Source organism: Bos indicus, chromosome 15, assembly GCF_029378745.1.
Source record: "Bos indicus isolate NIAB-ARS_2022 breed Sahiwal x Tharparkar chromosome 15, NIAB-ARS_B.indTharparkar_mat_pri_1.0, whole genome shotgun sequence".
NCBI classification, from domain to species: Eukaryota; Metazoa; Chordata; class Mammalia; order Artiodactyla; family Bovidae; genus Bos; species Bos indicus.
The window spans coordinates 63,870,608-63,892,173 of record NC_091774.1 but is presented as its reverse complement, the minus strand read 5'-3'; the positions used below and the strand labels follow the sequence as shown (position 1 = coordinate 63,892,173).

At 36.2% G+C, this 21,566-nt stretch overlaps 1 protein-coding gene across 1 annotated transcript in view; it reads left to right on the top strand.

Moving 5' to 3' along the window:
• CCDC73 (coiled-coil domain containing 73) overlaps window positions 1-21,566 on the top strand; it is a 116,377-nt gene that overhangs the window by 31,529 nt on the left and 63,282 nt on the right. The window contains exon 6 of the mRNA XM_070804003.1: window positions 11,713-11,751. Within this exon, the coding sequence (XP_070660104.1) occupies window positions 11,713-11,751 (39 nt within the window). The remainder of the gene's footprint in view (window positions 1-11,712; window positions 11,752-21,566) is intronic.

The following is a 21,566-nucleotide window of genomic DNA, read 5'->3' as shown; positions in this document are numbered from 1 at the left end:
GTTGCCTTTTCACTCCGTTGATTATTTCCTTTGCTGTGCAGAACCTTTTTAGTTTCATGCAGTCCCGCTTTTCTATTTTTGTTTTTGTTGCCTGGTCTTTTGGTGTCATATCTAAAAAAATCATTGCTTAGACTAAGAGAAGCTCCTGTGTTTCCTTTTAGTAGTTTTATGGCTTCAGTATTTAAGTCTTTAATCTGTTTTGTGTTGATTTTTGTTTATGGTATGAAATCTTGTGCATTGTTTGAGATATGGGTCCAATTTCCTTGTTCTGTATGTGGATATCCAGTTTTTCCAACACCATTTATTGAAGACTGTCATTTCTCCATTATGTGTTCTTGGTGTTCTTGTCAAAGATCAGTTGGCTACAGACATGTGGATTTATTTCTGGGCTTTCTAGTCTGTTCCATTGGTTGATATGTCTCTTGTTGGTTTTTGTTTTGTTTTGTTTCTTGTCAGTACCATGCTGCTTTGATTACTATAGCTTTGAAATATATTTTGGGATCAGGAAGTATGATTTCTTCGATTTTTTCCATCTTGCTTAAGATTGCTTTGGGCATTTAGGGTCTTTTATGGTTCTACATAAATTTAGGATTTTTTTTTCTATTTCTGTAGAGATTGGCAATGTGATTTAGATAAGGATTGCACTGAATCTGTAGACCACTTTGGGTAATATAGACATTTAAGCAATATTAATTTTTCCATCCATGAACACAAGATTCCTTTGCATTTATATTTGTTGTTCATTTGCTGTCATGTCCGACTCTTTGTGGCCCCATGGACTGCAGCCTACCGGGCTTTCCTGTCTTTCACTGTCTCCTGGAGTTTGCTCGGACTCATGCCCATTGAGTTGACGATGCCATTCAACCATCAAATTTATATATGTCTTTTAAATTTCTTTTTATCAGTGTTTTATAGTATTCAATGTACAAGCTTTACCACTTTGCTTAAATCTGTTCCTAAATATGTTATTCATTTTGTTGCTATTGTGATTTTCTTAATTTTCTTTTCAAATATTTTTTTTTTTGCTTATAGAATTGTGGCTGATTTTTGTATGTTGATTTTGTATCCTCAGTTTTGCTGAATTCATTTATTAGCTCTAACAGGTTTTGTTGCGCTTTTAAGGTTTTCTATATACATGATTATGTTAACCTCAAAATATCGATAATCTTACTTCTTCCTTTGTGTTTTGGATGCCTTTCATTTTTTTTTTTCTTTTTTCATTGCTCTGGCTAGGACTTCTAGTACTCTGTTGAATAGAAGTGGTGAGAATAGGCACTCATGCCTTATACAGGATTGATTATGATGACCACTGTGAGTTTTTTATATATGACCTTTATGGTGCTGAGGTAACTTTCTTATATGGCCTTCCCTGGTGTCCAGTGGTAAAGAATACACCTGCCAATGCAGGAGACATGGGTTCAGTCCCTGGATCAGGAAGATCCCCTGAAGAAGGAAGTAGCAACTCACTCCAGTATTCTTGCCTAGGAAATCCCATGAACAGAGGAGCCTGACGGGTTGCAGCCCTTGGGGTTGCAAAGAGTCCGACACAACTTAGCAACTGAGCATACACATGTTTCTTACATACCTATTTTGTTGAGAGTTTTTTAACGTGAATGGGTGTTGAATTTCATCAAATGCTTTTTCTGTGTCTATTGAGATGAACGTGTGGTTTTTTTCCTTTCGTCAGTGTGGTGTATCTCATTGGTTGATTTGCATATGGTTGACTATCCTTTTATCCCAGGGATTGAAGTGCATTTGATAATGGTGTATGGTCCTTTTAATATGCTCTTGAATTTGATATTCTAGAATTTTATTAAAGATTTTTGCATCTTTGTTCATCAGGGCTACTGGCTTATAGTTTTCTAATAGTGTCTTTGTCTGGTTTTGCTGTCAGAATGATGCTGGCCTCATAAAATGAGTTTGGAAGTGTTCCCTGCTCTGCATTTTGGAAGGATATACGAAGGATTTCTGTTAAATCTTCTTGGAATGTTTGGTAGAATTCTTCCACAAAGCCATCTAGTCCTGGGGTTTTCTTTGTTGGGAGGTTTTAAATTACTGATTCAGTGTCCTCATTTGCTATCAGTATGTTCAAACTTTTTAGTTCATTCAAATTCAGTTTTGGTAGGTTGTGTTTTTCTGGGAATTTATCCACTTCTTCTAATGGGAGAATTTATTGGCATATAGTTGTTTTTAATAGTCTCTTATGATACTTTTTATTTCTGAGGTGTCCACTGTAATGTCTCCTTTTCATTTCTAATTTTGTTTACTTGAGTCTTCTGTCTTTTTCTTAGTCTAGCTAACGGTTTGTCAGTTTTGCTTATTCTTCCCAAAAAACTAAGTCTTAGTTTTGTTGATTTTTTTCTATTGTTTTTCTATTTGCTATTTGATTTATTTCTGTTTAAATTCTACTATTTTCTTCCTTCTGCTGATTTTGGCTAGTTCTTTTTTTATTTTCCTAGTTCTTTGAGATGTAAAGTTAGATTGTGTGAGGTTTTTTTTTTTTTAATGTAGGCATTTATCATTATGAAATCTTCTATTATATTGCTTTTGGTGCATTCCGTAAGTTTTTGTATGTTGTGTTATTGTTTTCATTTTGTCTTGAGATTATTTTTAAAATTATCCTTTTTTAAAAAATAATGAATGTTCAAGAATTTGTTATTTATCTTCCAAGTATTCGTAAATTTTCTGTTTTCTTACTGTTAATAATTTCTAATTTTATTCCATTGTGACCAGAAAAAATATTTGGAATGTTTTCCATCTTCTTAAATGTAAGACTTTTTTGTGGCCTATCACATTAAAGTTGATTTTTCTGTGATAGACCATATGATAGACATATGCTCTATCTTGGAGAATGTTCCATGTGTGCTTGAGAAGAATGTGTCTTCTTCTTCCTTTGAGTGAAACTTCTGTATATGTCTGTTAGGTCCATTTGATCTATAGTGAAGTTCAAGTCAACTGTTTCTTTATTAATTTTCTTTCTTCTATCTGTATGCAAAGTAAGGTATTGGAGTCTCCACCATTATTGTGTTTTTGTTGATTTCTCCCTTCAAGTCTATTGATATTTGCTTTGCATATTTAAGTGCTTTGATGTTGGATACATATATATTTATTGCATCTTCCAAACTGACTCTTGAGCACTATATAATGACCTTCTTTGTCTTTAGAGACAGTTTTGACTTAATTTATTTTATGTGATGGGGCTTCCCTGGTGGCTCAGATGGTAAAGAGTCTGCCTGCAGTGCAGGAGAAGGCAATGGCAACCCACTCCAGTACTCTTGCCTGGAGGGTCCCATAGACGGAGGATCCTGGTAGGCTGCAGTCCATGGGGTCGCTAAGAGACTACACGACTGAACGACTTCACTTTCACTTTTCATGTTCATGCATTGGAGAAGGAAATGGCAACCCACTCCAGTGTTCTTGCCTGGAGAATCCCAGGGATGGGGGAGCCTGGTGGGCTGCCGTCCATGAGGTTGCACAGAGTCGAACATGACTGAAGTGACTTAGCAGCAGCATCAGGAGCAGTACAGGAGTCCTGGGTTCAATCTCTGGGTCAGGAAGATCCCCTGGAGAAGGAAATGGCAAACCACTCCAATATCCTTGCCTGGAAAATTCCATGGATGGAGGAGCCTGGCAGACTACAGTCCATGGGGTCACAAAATTCAGACACAACTGAGTGACTTCAGGCAATTTTATCTTATATAAGTTTAGCCACTCTGCTTTCTTTTGATTACTCTTTGGTATGTCTTTTCATCTTTTTATTTTTAGTCTTATGTGTGTTCTTAAATCTACATTGAGTCTCTTATAGATACTGTGTCATTGGATTTTTTAGAAATTCATTTAGCCTCTCTATGCCTTTTTATTGGAGAGTTAATCTACTTACATTTAATGTAATTATTAATTGGTGTGGAATTACTGTTGTCATTCTGTTGACTGTTTCTGTTTCAGTTGTTTTATATATCTCTTCATCTCTTCTTTTATTTGAAGTTTTTGTAGTGATTTTTAAAAGTCTTATCTTTTGATGGGTGTTCCATGAATCTTACACGCTTTCTTCATTCTCATTAATTTTTCTTTTCACTGGTCAATTTAAAATGACCTGTCTTTGAGTTCACTGGGGTTTTTTCCTCCTTTTTCATTGAGTGTGCTGGTTGGAACTCTGTATTACATTTTTAATTTCATTCATTGTGTTCTTTAGCTCTAGAGTTTTTTTTCTGTTTGTTTTTGGTTCTTTCCTTGTGACTTTTATCTCTATTGAACTTCTCATTTTATTCATGTAATTTTTTTTTCCTAATTTTGTTGAATTTTCTATCTGTGTTGTCTTAAACTTTGCTGAGCTTCTATAAAACAATTATTCTGAGTTCTTTGTCAAGTAGTTCATAGATCTCTAATTCTTTGGAGTCAGTTACTAGAAATTTGCAAAGTTCCTTTGGTGGTTTCATGGTTCCTTGATTTTTGTGTTCCTGTAGTCCTTTGTTGGTATTTGTGCATTGAAGGAGCAGTGTTTTTGGACTAGCTCTGGTGAGTATAAATCTTGACCTACTGGTGGGTGTGAGAATGCTAGTTGAGTAGGGTATGTGGTGGTACTAGGTATAGTGCTGGGTCAGGCAGCTCTGACTTGGTTTGGGAGCAGTGGTGCCTCTGGCTCCAAGAAAGAGCACAGTGTCCTGGGCTCCAGGGATCTCCATCAACTCAAGTAGGTATGGACATAGCAAAGACTGTAAGGGTCCTTGGAGGTGAAGTTCACTCATGTCCATGGTAGTGATAAGGGCTGTTGAGGTCTTTGTGGTGAAGGCTGCTGGTGTCCTCCTGCTCTCCTTTTCTCCCATTTGAGGAGAGTTGTGGTTGAGGGCGTTTCTTTTGGCACCAAGCTGTGTGAGTCTAGAGGATGGAATGACACAGGTGAATTGCTGCCTACACTTCTGTTCAGACATCCTTGATTTTTGGTGCTCTACTGGGTTCCTGCAGCTTCTTAATTGTACTCCAGAGGTCTTCCAGAACTGTTATCATTCATAGGTACTTGTTAAGTCATGTGGAGGAGGTGGAATTGGGGGAAAAGGACTGGGTCCTCCTGATCTACCATCTTTCTGATAACACGCCTGTGAATTCTTTATTTCTCAGAAATAAGCCCTTTTTGTTTGTGTTCTGGGCTTCAGATGTTTTTTTCAGTTTGTCATTTGTATTTTGATTTTGTTTGACTTTTACCATTTGCTATAAATTATTTTCCTTTTATGGCTTTTGAAGTTTGTCATGGTTAGAAAGGCATTCACAACTACAAAGTTATAAAAAGGATTTTCCCATGTTTTCTTTTATTACATCTATGTACTCAAATTTTACATTATATCTTTGATCAATTTGAAGTTTATCTTTTGTAACACAGTATGAGATACGGATCTAAGTCTATATTTTTTCAGGTTATTAAATGGTCTTAATATTGTTTAGATTCTCCTCATTTGAGATATTAAGCAATTTTTATTTTGAATTTCCTTAGTTACTTTGATGTAACAAAGTAAATAAAAATTAAGTAAAACAAAATGTCAATGAGTTCCAAGAAGAATGTTTTCAGTAAAAAGAAGGGCATGGATTCTGTTTGTCAGATTGTATGAATAAGAGGCTGGAAGATACTGATATGGTAAAAAGTCCTTATATTTTGTTTCAACAACAACAGCAATGTAACAACAAAGCAGTAAGTGATTAGAAACTCCAGAGAAAACAGATTACTCTATAACTAGGATATAAAGTAAATTACATTTCGGAGTGGTTTTGAGCAACTGATGGGTTAAAACAAAAGAGAAGATATTTAGGTCCTGACCCTAGTAAAATCATCCTTCATATAGCATATTGGTCCCAGAAAAAATGTAGTATTAACAGCCTGTTAGGTTTTGCTTTAAAAAAATCTGTGTTGTTTTTAATGACATAAACACTGTTGACTTCTCATTTTGTAAGAATTAACCTATAAGCAAAGCATGGAAGACTTAATTATGATTACATAATAAAATTTAAATGTTATTAACCTTGTTGATGAGAAAGTAAAAATGTAGGGAACTGAAGTTGATAGTGATATCCAGAAATATTCTTTAAAATAGATGGAAAAGAAATAGAAGTTTAAGGCTACTATTTAAAGTTTATGTAGTTACACAGTTTAGTGATTCTTTTCATACCTCAGATATCTAGTTAAAAATGATCCCAGTAGAGAAATTTTTAAAATTGTTATTGTAGTTGAGTAAACAAATTACTATTCATTTCAGTTCAGTTGCTCAGTCGTGTCCGACTCTTTGCGACCCCATGAATCACAGCACTCCAGGCCTCCCTGTCCATTACCATCTCCTGGAATTCACTCAGACTCACGTCCATTGGGTCAGTGATGCCATCCAGTCATCTCATCCTCTGTCGTCCCCTTCTCCTACATTTATCCATAAGGAACTCTTAGATATTTGGATAATTTTGTAGTTTGGAGAATCATAAACTTACAGAGATGTTAGAAATACATTGTTCTTGTTCAGTTGCTAAGTTGTATCCAACTGTTTGTGACCTCATGGACTGTAGCACATCAGGCTTCTCTGTCCTTCCCTACTTCCTAGAGTTTGCTCAAACTCATGTTGATTGAGTCAGTGATGTTATCCAACCATCTCATCCCCTGTTGCCCCCTTCTCCTCCTGCCCTCAATCTTTCCCAGAATCAAGGTCTTTTCCAATGAGTCAGCTCTTTGCATCAGGTGGCCAGAGTATTGGCACTTCGCCATCAGCCATTCGAATGAATATTCAGGGTTGATTTCCTTTAGGATTGACTGGTTGGATCTCCTTGCAGTCCAAGGGACTCTCAAGAGTCTTCTCCAACACCACAGCTCAAAAATATCAATTCTCTAGTAATTCTGCATTACAGAATGTATTTTCCTGAATGATTTAAAAGTAATATGCCAATCTGATGCCCTATCTCCCCCAATACTGTACTGTCTCTCCTATAATCAAGGACATTCTCTTGCAAAACCATAACACAGCCATAAAATCTTAAAGTTAATTTTGATATATAATTGTAATCTAATTCTCACGTTCCATTCAGGTTTTACCAGTTGTCTTAGCAAAAGGATCCAGTTTAAAATCTTACGTTACTCTTAGTTGTCATGTCTCTTTGATCTCTTTCAGTCTGTAACAGTTCCCCAGTCTTTGCATGAGCTTTATGCCTTTGAAACTCTTGAAGATCATAGACCAGTTATTTTGTAGAATGTCCCCCAATTTATGTTCATATGATATTTCTTCATGAATAGAATCAGTTTATGCACTTTTGGCAGGAATATTACAGAAATAAGGCCTTGCTCCTATAATTTAATCCTGTCAGATAATTGGTTATTTCAGTTATTTTATTTCAGTGCTCAGATTGTCATTAGTTTGGCCAGTAGCTATCCATTCAGGCTGATTTTTTAGCCTTATGGACATGTCTTTATCATTCTTTAGTGTTTTCTTGCTGTTAGGTAAAAACAAAATATACCAGGATCACCTTGTAGTTTAACTAACCTTGCCTTAGAATAAATTATTTCTCAACATTGCCCTGGTTCCTTTCAGTGTAAAATGGAATGTAGACATGCAGATCTCAGCACTGTTACACTTCATTACTATTGGGGTGTCAGTGGTCTCAGACCCTGTCAATGGGCAGAGCTAGGGAATTGATGTATGTATTTATATACACACAAATATATAAACATGCAGTTATAATTATGTTTGTTTCTTTATCAATCTATGTATGTCAAAAACCATGAATTCACATTATTTCCAATTCTAATCCAAAACCCGAGGTTAATTTTATTTCCCTTCAATATTTATATATTTCCTTTCTTTTACAGTAAAAATATGACTTTCTTTATTCTTAATAGATTTACTTATCTGATAAATTACCCTATATGTGACCAGGCTACCATTCTGCTACTTCTTCCTTCCTAATGTGGATACCCTCTTTTCCCTGCTTCAACTCTGATACCTGGGTCACCCTTTTTCAACACTGCCTACTAACCACCTTGCTCAGCTTTTGACTCCCCACAGTAAATTGCCTCACCATTCAGGCCTGATTCTCTGTTCTGGAATGCTGCTGCCATGACCCTTTCACTTCTTCCCCACCTAATGAATTTGGGACTGATTTGTTCAGGAATGTGAGAAGTTAAATATTTTTATCACAGTATTTAAAAAAAAATTATTCTCAAGTAACATAAATCTAGTTAATGGAAAGTTAATGGGAAAAAAGATTTGCTCTAAACAAATGTACTTTACAGTCAATTTTTCATAAAATTTTCCATAAAGTGAGGGATAACTAGGAAATCATTTGTACTTTATCTTTAAAATTGCCTTCTATAGTTAATACATTAATTAGTCTTAGTATCTTTTTTATCCTGTGTTAGAAAGATGCCTATATCTGATATTGTGAGCCCATTTTATGTGATTTCAGAATGAAAAATCATTATAGAACATCCATAAAAATTTCATGTCAATCTAGTAATGTTACTTTCAGATTTGACTTGTCATAGGGATGCAGCTACATGGTAGTTTTTTAAGTTGGGAAGTGCTCTAGAGGTGTTAATAAAATAGAGTTGTGAGTCATGATTCAGAAAGAATAAAAGGGATATTAATGCAGGATATTAATGTTTCAAGGACAGTGACCTGAAAAAATTTGGTAAATTTGCTCTGTTTATCAGTTTTTTCTTTGGCAAATGGTAGCTATATTAGTGAGGGTTCTCCTGGGAAACAGAACCAATATTATATACACACACACACACAGGGGCTTCCCGGGTGGTGGTACTGGTAAAGAACCCACCTGCCAATGCAGGAGAGAAGTAAGAGATGCAGGTTCCATCCCTGGGTCAGAAAGATACCCTGGAGGAAGAAATGCCAATCCACTCCAGTATTCTTGCCTGGAGAACCCCATGGACAAAGGAGCCTGGCAGGCTACAGTCTGTAGGGTTGCAAAGAGTTGGACATGACTGAAGTGACTTAGCCCACATATATCTATATCTGTAGAGATGATATGTGGAATTGACTCACATATTCACACATTCACACAATTTAGAGGCAGAAAAGTGCTGTGAAAAACTGAAGGTATAATTCTGGTCTGAGTTCCAAGGATTGTCTCTTTTTTTCTTCTTATTTTTCTAGGTGGGCTTCCCTAGTGGCTCAGCTGGTAGAGAATCCGCCTGTAATGTGGGAGATCTGGGTTTGATCCCTGGGTTTAGAAGATACCCTGGAGAAGGGAATGGCTACCCACTCCAGTATTCTGGCCTGGAGAATTCCAAGGACTGTATAGTCCATAGGGTCTCAAAGAGTCGGACACGACTGAGAGACTTTCACTTCACTTAACTTCTACCCTTTTACTTTTCTTTTGTCTGTTTCCCCTAAAATATACTGTGATCTCGTCCAGTGTCTTTTCTTTAAAATGGGATCTACATGCAAAGGGCTTCCAAATGTTTATCTCCAGCTCCAGAAGCAGCCTGGATTGACTATTGGATGTCTAAAAGACATCTGAAACTTGACATGTTCAAAACTAATTTCTTAAAATCTCATCCCCCTGAAAACTAAATAAAACTAATTTCTTAAAATCTCATCCCCCTGAAAACTAAATAACTTATTTGTCTTTTTGTTGTTGTTGTTGTTAATTACAACTTCTTTCTTCCTGTTGCAGATTTTTTTTTTTTTTTTAGCTTTTCTCTCAGAGTATACCAAGAATCCAACCACTTCTCATTGTGTCTTTTGCTAACACCCTGGTCCTCTTTTATCATCCTCTTTCATCTCAATTGCAGTCATTTATTAAGTGTTTTTCCTGCTGCCACTTCTGTTCTCCTTCAGTTTTAACATAACAGAGTGATCCTTTTAAAGAATAAGTTAGGTTATGTCACATTTGTGCTTGCTACTCCTCAGTGGCTTCCTGTCTCATTCAGTGGAAATCGTTATCATGTGCTATAAGACCTACAATGGTTTGGTCCTACCCCCTCTCCTACTCTCCTCTGAACTCAGTTTTTGCTGTTTTTTTTTTTCCCCTTGCTTACTAAACCTTCCAGCCATATTGGCGTCCTTGCTGTTCTATGACTACATAAGACATTTTCTCACCTTAGGGCCTTTGCAGTTGCTGGAATAATCTTCCTTACTTTCTGTTGAGTCTTTACTCATAAGTTGTCCTTTCAGAAAGACTTTCCTGGCCATCTATGTAATCCTCTTCCCTGATTTATTATTTTTCTTAAGCACTTATCAATATCTAGTAGAGCCATATATTTTAACTTATTTATATTGCTCATTATCTACATTCCCCAGAATTTATACTGGACAGGATTTTTTGGTCCAATACTATACCTTCAGTGTCTACATGAGTGCTTTACTTATAGTAAGCATTCATTGTTTGTTGAAGAAATGAATCACACATAACTGATTACACCAAAATGAAATGAAATTATTAACTTACTCAAGGCAGCATGCTGAAGAATTTATTTTATAGGAAATGTGAAGTAGTGAACTCTTGTTTAAATTTTAACAAATACTAGGTGAATTCAAGTAAATAAGCACTCATACATGGCTTTGTTGTTGTTGTTAAGTCGCTCAGACATGTCTGACTCTGTGACCTCATGGACTGTAGCCCACCTGGCTCCTCTGTCCTGGGATTTCCTGGGCAAGAATACTGGAGTTGGGTTGTCGGTTCCTTCTCCAGGGGATCCTCCTGACCCAGAGATCAAACCCACATCTCCTGTATTGGCAGGCAGATTCTTTACTGCTGAGTAAGCAGAGAAGCACTCATACATGGCTAGTTGGAGCTTAACTTGGCCTACCACTCTGGAGGACTATTATGTGTAATGACAATTGTTAAGTCTATAAAAATGAACACATCTTAGGAGTTCTGCTTCATGGGGTTCATTCTGCTAAAATGGGTAACTACAGACTTTTTTTTGGTGCAGCATGTTTATTTTTGGTACAGTATGTTTATATGAAAGAAGAATTCTTTCATAGAACTGAAAACTGGGTAAGTCTACAAAAATAGCAGTTTGATAAAACTATGGTAGAAGGTTAAACAGTGGAATACTATTCAGCCATTAAAAACTTGTGTTATAGATTAATTTGTGATATAAAAGTGTTTGCTATATATTAAGTAAAAATAACAGTACAAAATAGTACATATATTATTATTCTACCCCCCACTGACTCTTTTTTAAAATACATAGAAAAGTACCTGGAAACACTATGGTATTAATGATTGTTATTTCTGGATTGTTTTTTTTAAGGTAACATTTTTCCTTGTGCTTATCTATTTTATCAAAATTTTTTCAACAAAAGAGCTAATATTAAGTAGCAAACCTGCCTAGAGTTCTTTGCTGTTCTTCTTGCTTTATTTTTCTTCATAGTATTTGTCACTCTCTAATTTCTATACTTTTTGCTTATATTCTGTTGTCTGTCTGCCACCACCCCCAGTAGACAGAAAGCTTGTTAAGAACAGGGACTTGGTTTGCTATTGTATCACAGGATCCTAGGAAAATGGCTGGCATATAGTACTTGCTCTGTAAATACGTGTTGAATAAATAAATGTATTTTGTTATGAGAAATAAAGTTATGGCAAATAACACTTTGAAAAAATGTCATTGGAAAGAAGTACATAGAAGATAAATGTCATATAGCATACAATTTTAGTTTCAGAAGGAATTTATAGAAAATAGCTAAAAAGTTTTAACAAAGTTTTTTTCTGCTTATTTTATTCAAGGTTTCTAAATATTCTTTACAGAAGAAAGTGAGTGAAATGGTAAGGAAATTTCAAAATATTTACCCACTCACCCCAAATTAGTACATAATGTGTACAGTATTTTTGTCAAATTAATGTGATACTTATAGTAAAAAGGAGTTGAAACTGGATATTGATATCCGTTTTAAAGGACTACAATTTCAGATGTAGCTTAAATGAATTATTTCACAAGTGTATTTCCAGTTTACCCAGTGTTTACCTGTGTGTGTGTGTGTTAGTCACTGTCTTGCAACCCCATGGCCTGTAGCCTGCCAGGCTCTTCTGTCCATGGGATTTCCCAGGTAGGAATACTGGAGTGGGTTGCCATTCCCTTCTCCAGGGGATCTTCTCAACCCAGGAATCGAATCTGGGTCTCCTGCATTGCAGGCAGATTCTTTACCATCTGAGTCACCAGGGCTCAGTGTTTACATATGATAAAATAAGTTTAACAGTTACTGAATTGTTGGTAGAGGTCTGTATCAAAATTAAACAACAAAGAAGTGAAATCAGAACTGTGAAATCCCTTACTTTAATGATGTCTTTCATAGGTATTTGTGTAAACGTGTAGTTATTACTTTTAGCCTGAAAAATTGAAATAATATGAAGTAACATTTGAATACTGCACTTGAGATATGGTACTCATCCTTTATCATTCAACAAGTGTTTGTTTGTTGCACATTCCTCTTATGTAATATAGTAAAATTAATATTTGCATTTTTACAACAATATTTTAGGAAATATTTACTTTCATATTCTCTATATCCCTATTTGATACAAAAGAATTTTTTCTCTGTATTTTTGACTGAGCAAAATCCTCCCATATCCACTTATATCTTAAGAGGACTTTTTGGATGTCTTTATGCTATTTCATTCTCTTTGGAGCAGACCATAAGGCAAGTGAAACTAATTTTTGAGTAAGGTTTGTCTATTATATCTATGAGAAGTAAGAAATGAGAAATCACTCCTTATGACATTGAATACAAAAATATAAAGTACATATTTTGCTTATTGAAATGTTTTGATGGGTTAGAAAATAAAAGCCTCAGAGAGATTGCTAAGCTTGATTGAATAAAAGATCTGAAAATTCTGTCACTGTTCAACTGGAAAGACTAAAGATAATATTGTCAGACTCTTTTAAACTATGATTTTAATTAAGGAGCTGAAAAACTAGATTCCAGTTTAGCTTTAAGTACCATGACATTTGTACTGAAAGTCATCTTCAACGCTACAGTGGTTTTACACAAAATATAGTGAAATTGAATAATGTACCCTCTGACCTGGGAGATAAAGCTACAAGTTAAAGATCAAAGGCAACATAAAATGTGTTTTGTTTTATTCCACTTTAAAATTTCATCAGACAGATACTTGTAATCTTAAAAACAAGTGGAAACATTGCAGTATACTTGTGATAGTTTTTGGTCAGTTTTGAGCATTGTATTGTGAATTAAGATTCTTAAGAACCTACTAAAATGATATTTGTATTATAGTTATAATTTTTTCTGACATTTCAAGGCATTAAATGAATCACTTTGCATTAAAATTATTTTGTATATTGATAGGTACACAATATTTTATGCCAATTCTATTAGACTCTATTTTAGATGATTGACTTAAAAGTTAAAAATCTTTTTTAAAAACATTCTTTTATTATTCATTTTATATTATTCTTATATAGTTCAGGTGACTTAAAAAAAGACATTTGTTTATTTATTTTTGGCTGTGCTGAGTCTTCATTGCTGAGCAGAATTTTCTCTAGTTGTGGTGAGCAGGGGCTACTTTCTAGTTGCAGCGTGCAGCTTTCTCATTCCAGTGGCTTCTCTTATGGACATTGGCTCTGGGGTGTGTGGTCTTCAGTAGTTGTGGCACATAGGCTCAGTAGTTGAGGCCTGAGGGCTCTAGAGCACAGGCTCAGTCGTTGTGGTGCGTGGGTTTAGTTTGCTCTGCAGCATTTGGGATCTTCCCAGATCAGATTCTGAACCTTGTCTCCTGCATTGGCAGGCAGATTCTTTCCCACTGAGCCACCAGGGAAGTAGTAAACAGTGTTCAAAAATCCAATTAATTTTATTCAGATTAGCACATTATCTTTATATATTACTTGACTGTGCAAGACAGGAAAAAGATAGTCATTTGTGTCAAGGCAGGACTTTGGGAAGCAGTTGATAAAGTTGTGTCCCAAAAGAAATCATTTAAAAATAGTACTAATCTAATGTTATAAAGAAGTTCATGATTTCCTATAGGCAGGCTCTTAACTGTTAGTAAAATTCTGTCTTATGGGAATTCAGTAAGGTGATTTTCATGTAGTGGTAGCGTGTCTCTAGATAAATTAACTCAATTATGAATGGAAAGATTCATCTGTCTCTAAAAGTACCAAAACCTTCTCTTGAACAAATGATCATATGGATCATTACCAATAAGACAAATACAACAAAATATAGTAAAAAATAAACTATCGAACATCAAATTAATTGATTTGGTCATTGATGAAAATCTTTCCTGTTTGGTGTAGGTGATTACTTTGAGTAACTGAGTAACCAATAGAACTAATGAACAAAATAAAAACTTATCTAACCATCTCTTAGTTACAGTTTATTTCTTTTTTGTTTATTACTTTTCCTCTAAAGAAAAGACTTACAAGAAGGATTTAGTTTTCTTTATTAAATTATAACAAAATTTTAGCATTGAAGGTTTTGATGAGATTTGCAATTACCACTTATTTCATTCAGAATAGAATATTTTTAGACTATTTGGAAATAATCTTTGTGATTATAATATATATATCTGTACACATAGAATATGTAACTTTGGTGTTTTTAAGTTGTGACCAAAAAAGTGAAAATATCTTAAGGTTACCATGAGTTTTTTAAAAGTGAATTTTATAGCCCATTGATTTATTTCGGGTTTATATTGAAGAAACTGAAAGATAATTTGCAAAATGAGGAAATATATAAAGTTTATTTATAAGTATATAAATAGAATGATGAATATATAAAGTTTGGTTTTGGGTTTTAAATCTTTTTCTTCAAAATTTACTTATATGAACTAATTGCTCATTTATTTCCTTACGGAGACTTTTCAAATCAGTCTCTATAAGGAAACAAGAAAGGAGAAAATGAGCAGCTTTGCTTTATTAGCAGAAGATATTAAGAAGAGATGGCAAGAATACACAGAAGAACTGTACAAAAAAGATCTTCATGACCCAGATAATCACGATGGTGTGATCACTGACCTAGAGCCAGACATCCTGGAATGTGAAGTCAAGTGGGCCTTAGAAAGCATCACTACGAACAAAGCTAGTGGAGGTGATGGAATTCCAGTTGAGCTATTTTAAATTCCTGAAAGATGATGCTGTGAAAGTGCTGCACTCAATGTGCCAGCAAATTTGGAAAACTCAGCAATAGCCACAGGACTGGAAAAGGTCAGTTTTCATTCCAATCCCAAAGAAAGGCAATGCCAAAGAAGGCTCAAACTACCGCACAATTGCACTCATCTCACACGCTAGTAAAGTAATGCTCAAAATTCTCCAAGCCAGGCTTCAGCAATATGTGAACTGTGAACTTCCTAATGTTCAAGCTGGTTTTAGAAAAGGTAGAGGAACCAGAGATCAAATTGCCAACATCTGCTGGATCATGGAAAAAGCAAGAGAGTTCCAGAAAAGCATCTATTTCTGCTTTATTGACTATGCCAAAGCCTTTGACTGTGTGGATCACAATAAACTGTGGAAAATTCTGAAAGAGATGGGAACACAAGACCACCTGATCTGCCTCTTGAGAAATTTGTATGCAGGTCAGGAAGCAACAGTTAGAACTGGACATGGAACAACAGACTGGTTCCAAATAGGAAAAGGAGTATGTCAAGGCTGTATATTGTCACCCTGTTTATTTAACTTCTATGCAGAGTACATCATGAGAAATGCTGGACTGGAAGACACACAAGCTGGAATCAAGATTGCTGGGAGAAATATCATAACCTCAGATATGCAGATGACACCACCCTTATGGCAGAAAGTGAAGAGGAACTACAAAGCCTCTTGATGAAAGTGAAAGTGGAGAGTGAAAAAGTTGGCTTAAAGCTCAACATTCAGAAAACGAAGATCATGGCATCCGGTCCCATCGCTTCATGGGAAATAGATGGGGAAACAGTGGAAACAGTGGCTGACTTTATTTTTCTGGGTTCCAAAATCACTGCAGATGGTGACTGCAGCCATGAAATTAAAAGACGCTTACTCCTTGGAAGGAAAGTTATGACCAACCTAGATAGCATATTCAAAAGCAGAGACATTACTTTGCCAACAAAGGTTCGTCTAGTCAAGGCTATGGTTTTTCCTGTGGTCATGTATGGATGTGAAAGTTGGACTGTGAAGAAGGCTGAGTGCCGAAGAATTGATGCTTTTGAACTGTGGTGTTGGAGAAGACTCTTGAGAGTCCCTTGGACTGCAAGGAGATCCAACCAGTCCATTCTGAAGGAGCTCAGCCCTGGGATTTCTTTGGAAGGAATGATGCTAAAGCTGAAACTCCAGTACTTTGGCCACCTCATGTGAAGAGTTGACTCATTGGAAAAGACTCTGATGCTGGGAGGGATTGGGGGCAAGAGGAGAAGGGGACGATAGAGGATGAGATGGCTGGATGGCATCACTGACCCAATGGACGTGAGTCTGAGTGAACTCTGGAAGTTGGTGATGGACAGGGAGGCCTGGCGTGCTGTGATTCATGGGGTCACAAAGAGTTGGACATGACTGAGCGACTGATCTGATCTGATCTGATAGTTGTAGGAAGTTGAGTTATTTTAAAATTATTTTTATTTTAAGTGCCTTAAGGGTCTTTTAAGTAAACTTTTAGACCACACACACATACACACACACGCTCATAATTATGTATATGCTGTTTTCCTCTAATCTTGATTTTCAAAGATTAAATTTGTTTAAAATATGTATTTAGAAAGCAGTGAATCCTGACATTATTTTCTTGTGAACAGTCTTTGCATTTATTAGTAAAATTGTGTGAAAGAGAAAACAAGTTGACACAATTCACAGAGTTAAAAAGAACAAAAACACTATATACTCAGCAATTTCTTAGTCATAATCTTTATTATGGTACCATCTGGTGGCTCAGATGGTAAAGAATCTGCCTGCATTGTTGGAGACCTGGGTTCGATCCTGGGCTGGGAGGATCCCCTGGAGAAAGGAAGGGAAACCCACTTCAGTATTCTTGCCTGGAGAATTCCATGGACAGAGGAGCCTGGTGGGCTATAGTCATGGGGTAACAAAGAGTTGAACACAACTGAGCAACTAACACACACACACATATGTAATGTTATAACAGCACCATCACTATAGTTGTATTATTCTTTATAATGTTCTTAGGTTTCTCAGGCAGGTGTTACCAATCTGCTTTTTGTTATTGCTTCCCAAAGAATTTAAACTGTTGACGGTCATGCAGTTAGTGGCAAACTGCCCTCTTCATCTCAAAACTAAATCAAGGCAGCCAACTAGGTTCACATGTGAACAGTCCTGTGGCGTCCTATATGAGCCAGTGAGCTATAGGTGCCTACTGTGATTTGAAGGACTTTATAACATTTATCATGGCCACTGAATAGACTAATTGTATTTGAAAATCAGAAGTTGTGTCATGCAGAACAAATGAAACTGCATTTTAATTCAACTTTGGCTTCAAGCAAAGAATGTTGGAATAGGGTATATCACAAACTTATCTAATGTGTATACAGCTCTATGTATGTAGAGAATACCTATAAACTCACTTTAATCTTTGCTGCATTTTTTTTTTTTTTGGCTGCATTATGCGGCATGCAGGATCATAGTTCCCCAACCAGGGATCGAACTTGTGCCCCCTACAGTGGAAGTGCAGAGTCCTAACACCTGGACTACCAGGGAATTCCCCTTTGCTGCATTCTTAATTATCAGGATTAGTTAACCTTTGCAGGCATTGACAGTATTAATGTCTGAATATATGTAGTGGACAGTATTCTCATAAAGGCTATATGAAAATTGATCTGACTTGTAGATTGAGAGAATTCCTTAAATTGAAAAAAATGTTTTTAGACCAATCTTTAGTGAGATTGTATTGGGTTGCTATACATTTCCTGAAAGGAGTGTAATTCTCTCAGTTCAGTCGATCAGTCGTGTCTGACTCTTTGCAACCCCATGGACTGTAGCACGCTAGACTTCCCTGTCCATCACCAACTCCTGGAGCTTACTCAAACTCATGTTTGTGATGCCACAAACTCACATCCGTGATGCCATCCAAACATCTTATCCTTTGTTGTCCCCTTCTCCCACCTTCAATCTTTCCCAGCATCAGGGTCTTTTCAGTGAGTTGGTCCTTTGCATTAAGTGGCCAAAATATTGGAGTTTCAGCTTCAGCATCAGTCCTTCCAATGAATGTTCAGGACTGATTTCCATTAGGATGGACTGGTTGGATCTCATTGCAGTCCAAGGGACTCTCAAGAGTCTTCTCCAACACCACAGTTCAAAGACATCAATTCTTTAGCGCTCAGCTTTCTTTATAATCCAACTCTCAGATCCATACATGACTACTGGAACAATCATAACTTTGACTAGATGGACCTCTAGATTAGAGAATTAAGTGGTATTTTAGAGGAACAGAATATGGGTCATTATTTTTCATTGTTTGGTTATTGATAATAGTGACTACCTAGGTAAGCATAAGTGGAAAAGGGCATGGCAGCCCATTCCAGTATTCTTGCCTGGGAAATCCCATGGACAGAGGAGCATGGCAGGCTACAGTCCATGGAATCGCAGAGTCAGACACGACTGAAGCGACTGAACAGGTAAGCGTAAGATCTCAGGAGTTAGTGTACTTGTCAGTTTGTTTGAATTTATGACTGCTGCATGCTTAATTCAAATAACTTAAGTAGTGAATTTGAAAAGCCCATAGAAGTACATGAAAAAAATTTAACTGATCTTTTAGAAATGTTGCCAGCTTATCATTTTGCTTAAAATCATTAAAAAAAAACCTTTGAAAAGATGTTCACCAGATTTGCCAAGTTAATATAATTAGGTAAAACTTAAATTATAACATGTATTCCTTATTAATATTACAGAGGGTTATTCTTATTCCAAATAAAAACTAATTAATCTATTGAAGGCACCTTTATCATTTAAGGAATAATAATAACAAAACATTATACTGTACTTGTTATGTAACAAGCTCTTGTTTTAGTGCTATGTATGTATTATTAATAATTTGTGTTATCTTCACAACTCTATGAGGGAGATGCTGTTATAGTCTATTTTAAAGACAGGGTAGATTATTTTCCCAAGGTTACACAGCAACTAAATTACAAAGGCAAGATTTAAACATAGGCAGACTTATCTTTTGACCACTTTACTATACTGCCTGTATTTTGGTGTTAAGCAGTATAAAATGGCTCTGCTTAACTTATGCAAAAGGAAATTTAGCAGAGACACAATCAGAGAGTCAGGAATAGTTTTGAAAATGAACAGGGACTAGGTTAATACCAGAGTTTGTGAAGCAGGATGTAGGAACCCAGGACAGAGGTCTCATATCAGTCTGGATAGGGTCACCACTGAACTTCTTTAGTTTTTTGTTTTTTTTTTTTAATTTTATTTTATTTTTAAACTTTACAATATTGTATTAGTTTTGCCAAATATTGAAATGAATCCGCCACAGGTATACCTGTGTTCCCCATCCTGAACCCTCCTCCCTCCTCCCTCTCCATACCCTCCCTCTGGGTCGTCCCAGTGCACCAGCCCCAAGCGTCCAGCATCGTGCATTGAACCTGGACTGCCGACTCGTTTCATACATGATATTATACATGTTTCAATGCCATTCTCCCAAATCTCCCCACCCTCTCCCTCTCCCACAGAGTCCATAAGACTGATCTATACATCAGTGTCTCTTTTGCTGTCTCGTACACAGGGTTATTGTTACCATCTTTCTAAATTCCATATATATGCGTTAGTATACTGTATTGGTGTTTTTCTTTCTGGCTTACTTCACTCTGTATAATAGGTTCCAGTTTCATCCACCTCATTAGAACTGATTCAAATGTATTCTTTTTAATGGCTGAGTAATACTCCATTGTGTATATGCACCACAGCTTTCTTATCCATTCATCTGCTGATGGGCATCTAGGTTGCTTCCATGTCCTGGCTATTATAAACAGTGCTGCGATGAACATTGGGGTACACGTGTCTCTTTCCCTTCTGGTTTCCTCAGTGTGTATGCTCAGCAGTGGGATTGCTGGATGAAAGGAGAAATTAACAATAACACAATAATAGTGGGAGACTTTAATACCCCACTCACACCTATGGATAGATCAACTAAATAGAAAATTAACAAGGAAACACAAACGTTAAACGATACAATAGACCAGTTAGACCTAATGGATATCTATAGGTCATTTCATCCCAAATCAATGAATTGCACCTTTTTCTCAAGCACACATGGAACCTTCTCCAGGATAGATCACATCCTGGGCCATAAATCTAGCCTTGGAAAATTCAAAAAAATAGAAATAATTCCAAGCATCTTTTCTGACCACAATGCAGTTAGATCTCAATTACAGGAGAAAAACTATTAAAAATTCCAACATATGGAGGCTGAACAACATGCTCTATTAGCAAGGTGAAAAGGCAGCCTTCAGAATGGGAGAAAATAATAGCACATGAAGCAACTGACAAACAACTAATCTCAAAAATATACAAGCAACTCCTACAGCTCAACTCCAGAAAAATAAATGACCCAATCAAAAAATGGGCCAAAGAACTAAATAGACATTTCTCCAAAGAGGACATACAGATGGCTAACAAACACATGAAAAGATGCTCAACATCACTCATTATCAGAGAAATGCAAATCAAAACCACTATGAGGTACCATTTCACGCCAGTCAGAATGGCTGCGATCCAAAAGTCTACAAGCAATAAATGCTGGAGAGGGTGTGGAGAAAAGGGAACCCTCTTACACTGTTGGTGGGAATGCAAACTAGTACAGCCACTATGGAGAACAGTGTGGAGATTCCTTAAAAAACTGGAAAATGAACTTCTTTAGTTTTATGGTCTCTCTTGCTCACAATTGAAATTCCAATAAAGTAGAAATCAGTTGGTTTATTTGGGGTAATATGCCCTACACTTTACTAGGGAAGTATAGGAGCCTGTGAATTTTAGTCCTACCAGATTGTAATGAAGAAGTATTTCAAATATATACTTGAAATTCTGTTACTTTTGTGTAAGGGAAATAGATGCTGGCTAGGTAAATCTAACAAATTGCCAGTGTTGGAACTGTATGAGATAGCAGTTCACTCAGAAAGTAATTACTGTGTACTTGTTGATAGGCCTACATTGTTCTTTGTTTTTCATCTCTCAGTAGAAACGAAAGCATGTGGCAGAAATGAATGAAAGTTACGAAGCCAATCAATGATTCTGCTAATGCCAAAATCAAAAACTTTTGAAGAGTGTTACTGATTCTGTTAACATAATATTTCTTTTAAAAACTTTTAAAAGTCATTTTTCTGGCTTACTTCACTCTGTATAATAGACTCCAGTTTCATCCACCTCATAAGAACTGATTCAAATGTATTCTTTTTAATGGCTGAGTAATACTCCATTGTGTATATGTACCACAGCTTTCTTATCCATTCATCTGCTGATGGACATCTAGGTTGCTTCCATGTCCTGGCTATTATAAACAGTGCTGCGATGAACATTGGGGTACACGTGTCTCTTTCCCTTCTGGTTTCCTCAGTGTGTATGCCTAGCAGTGGGATTGCTGGATCATAAGGCAGTTCTATTTCCAGTTTTTTAAGGAATCTCCACACTGTTCTCCATAGTGGCTGTA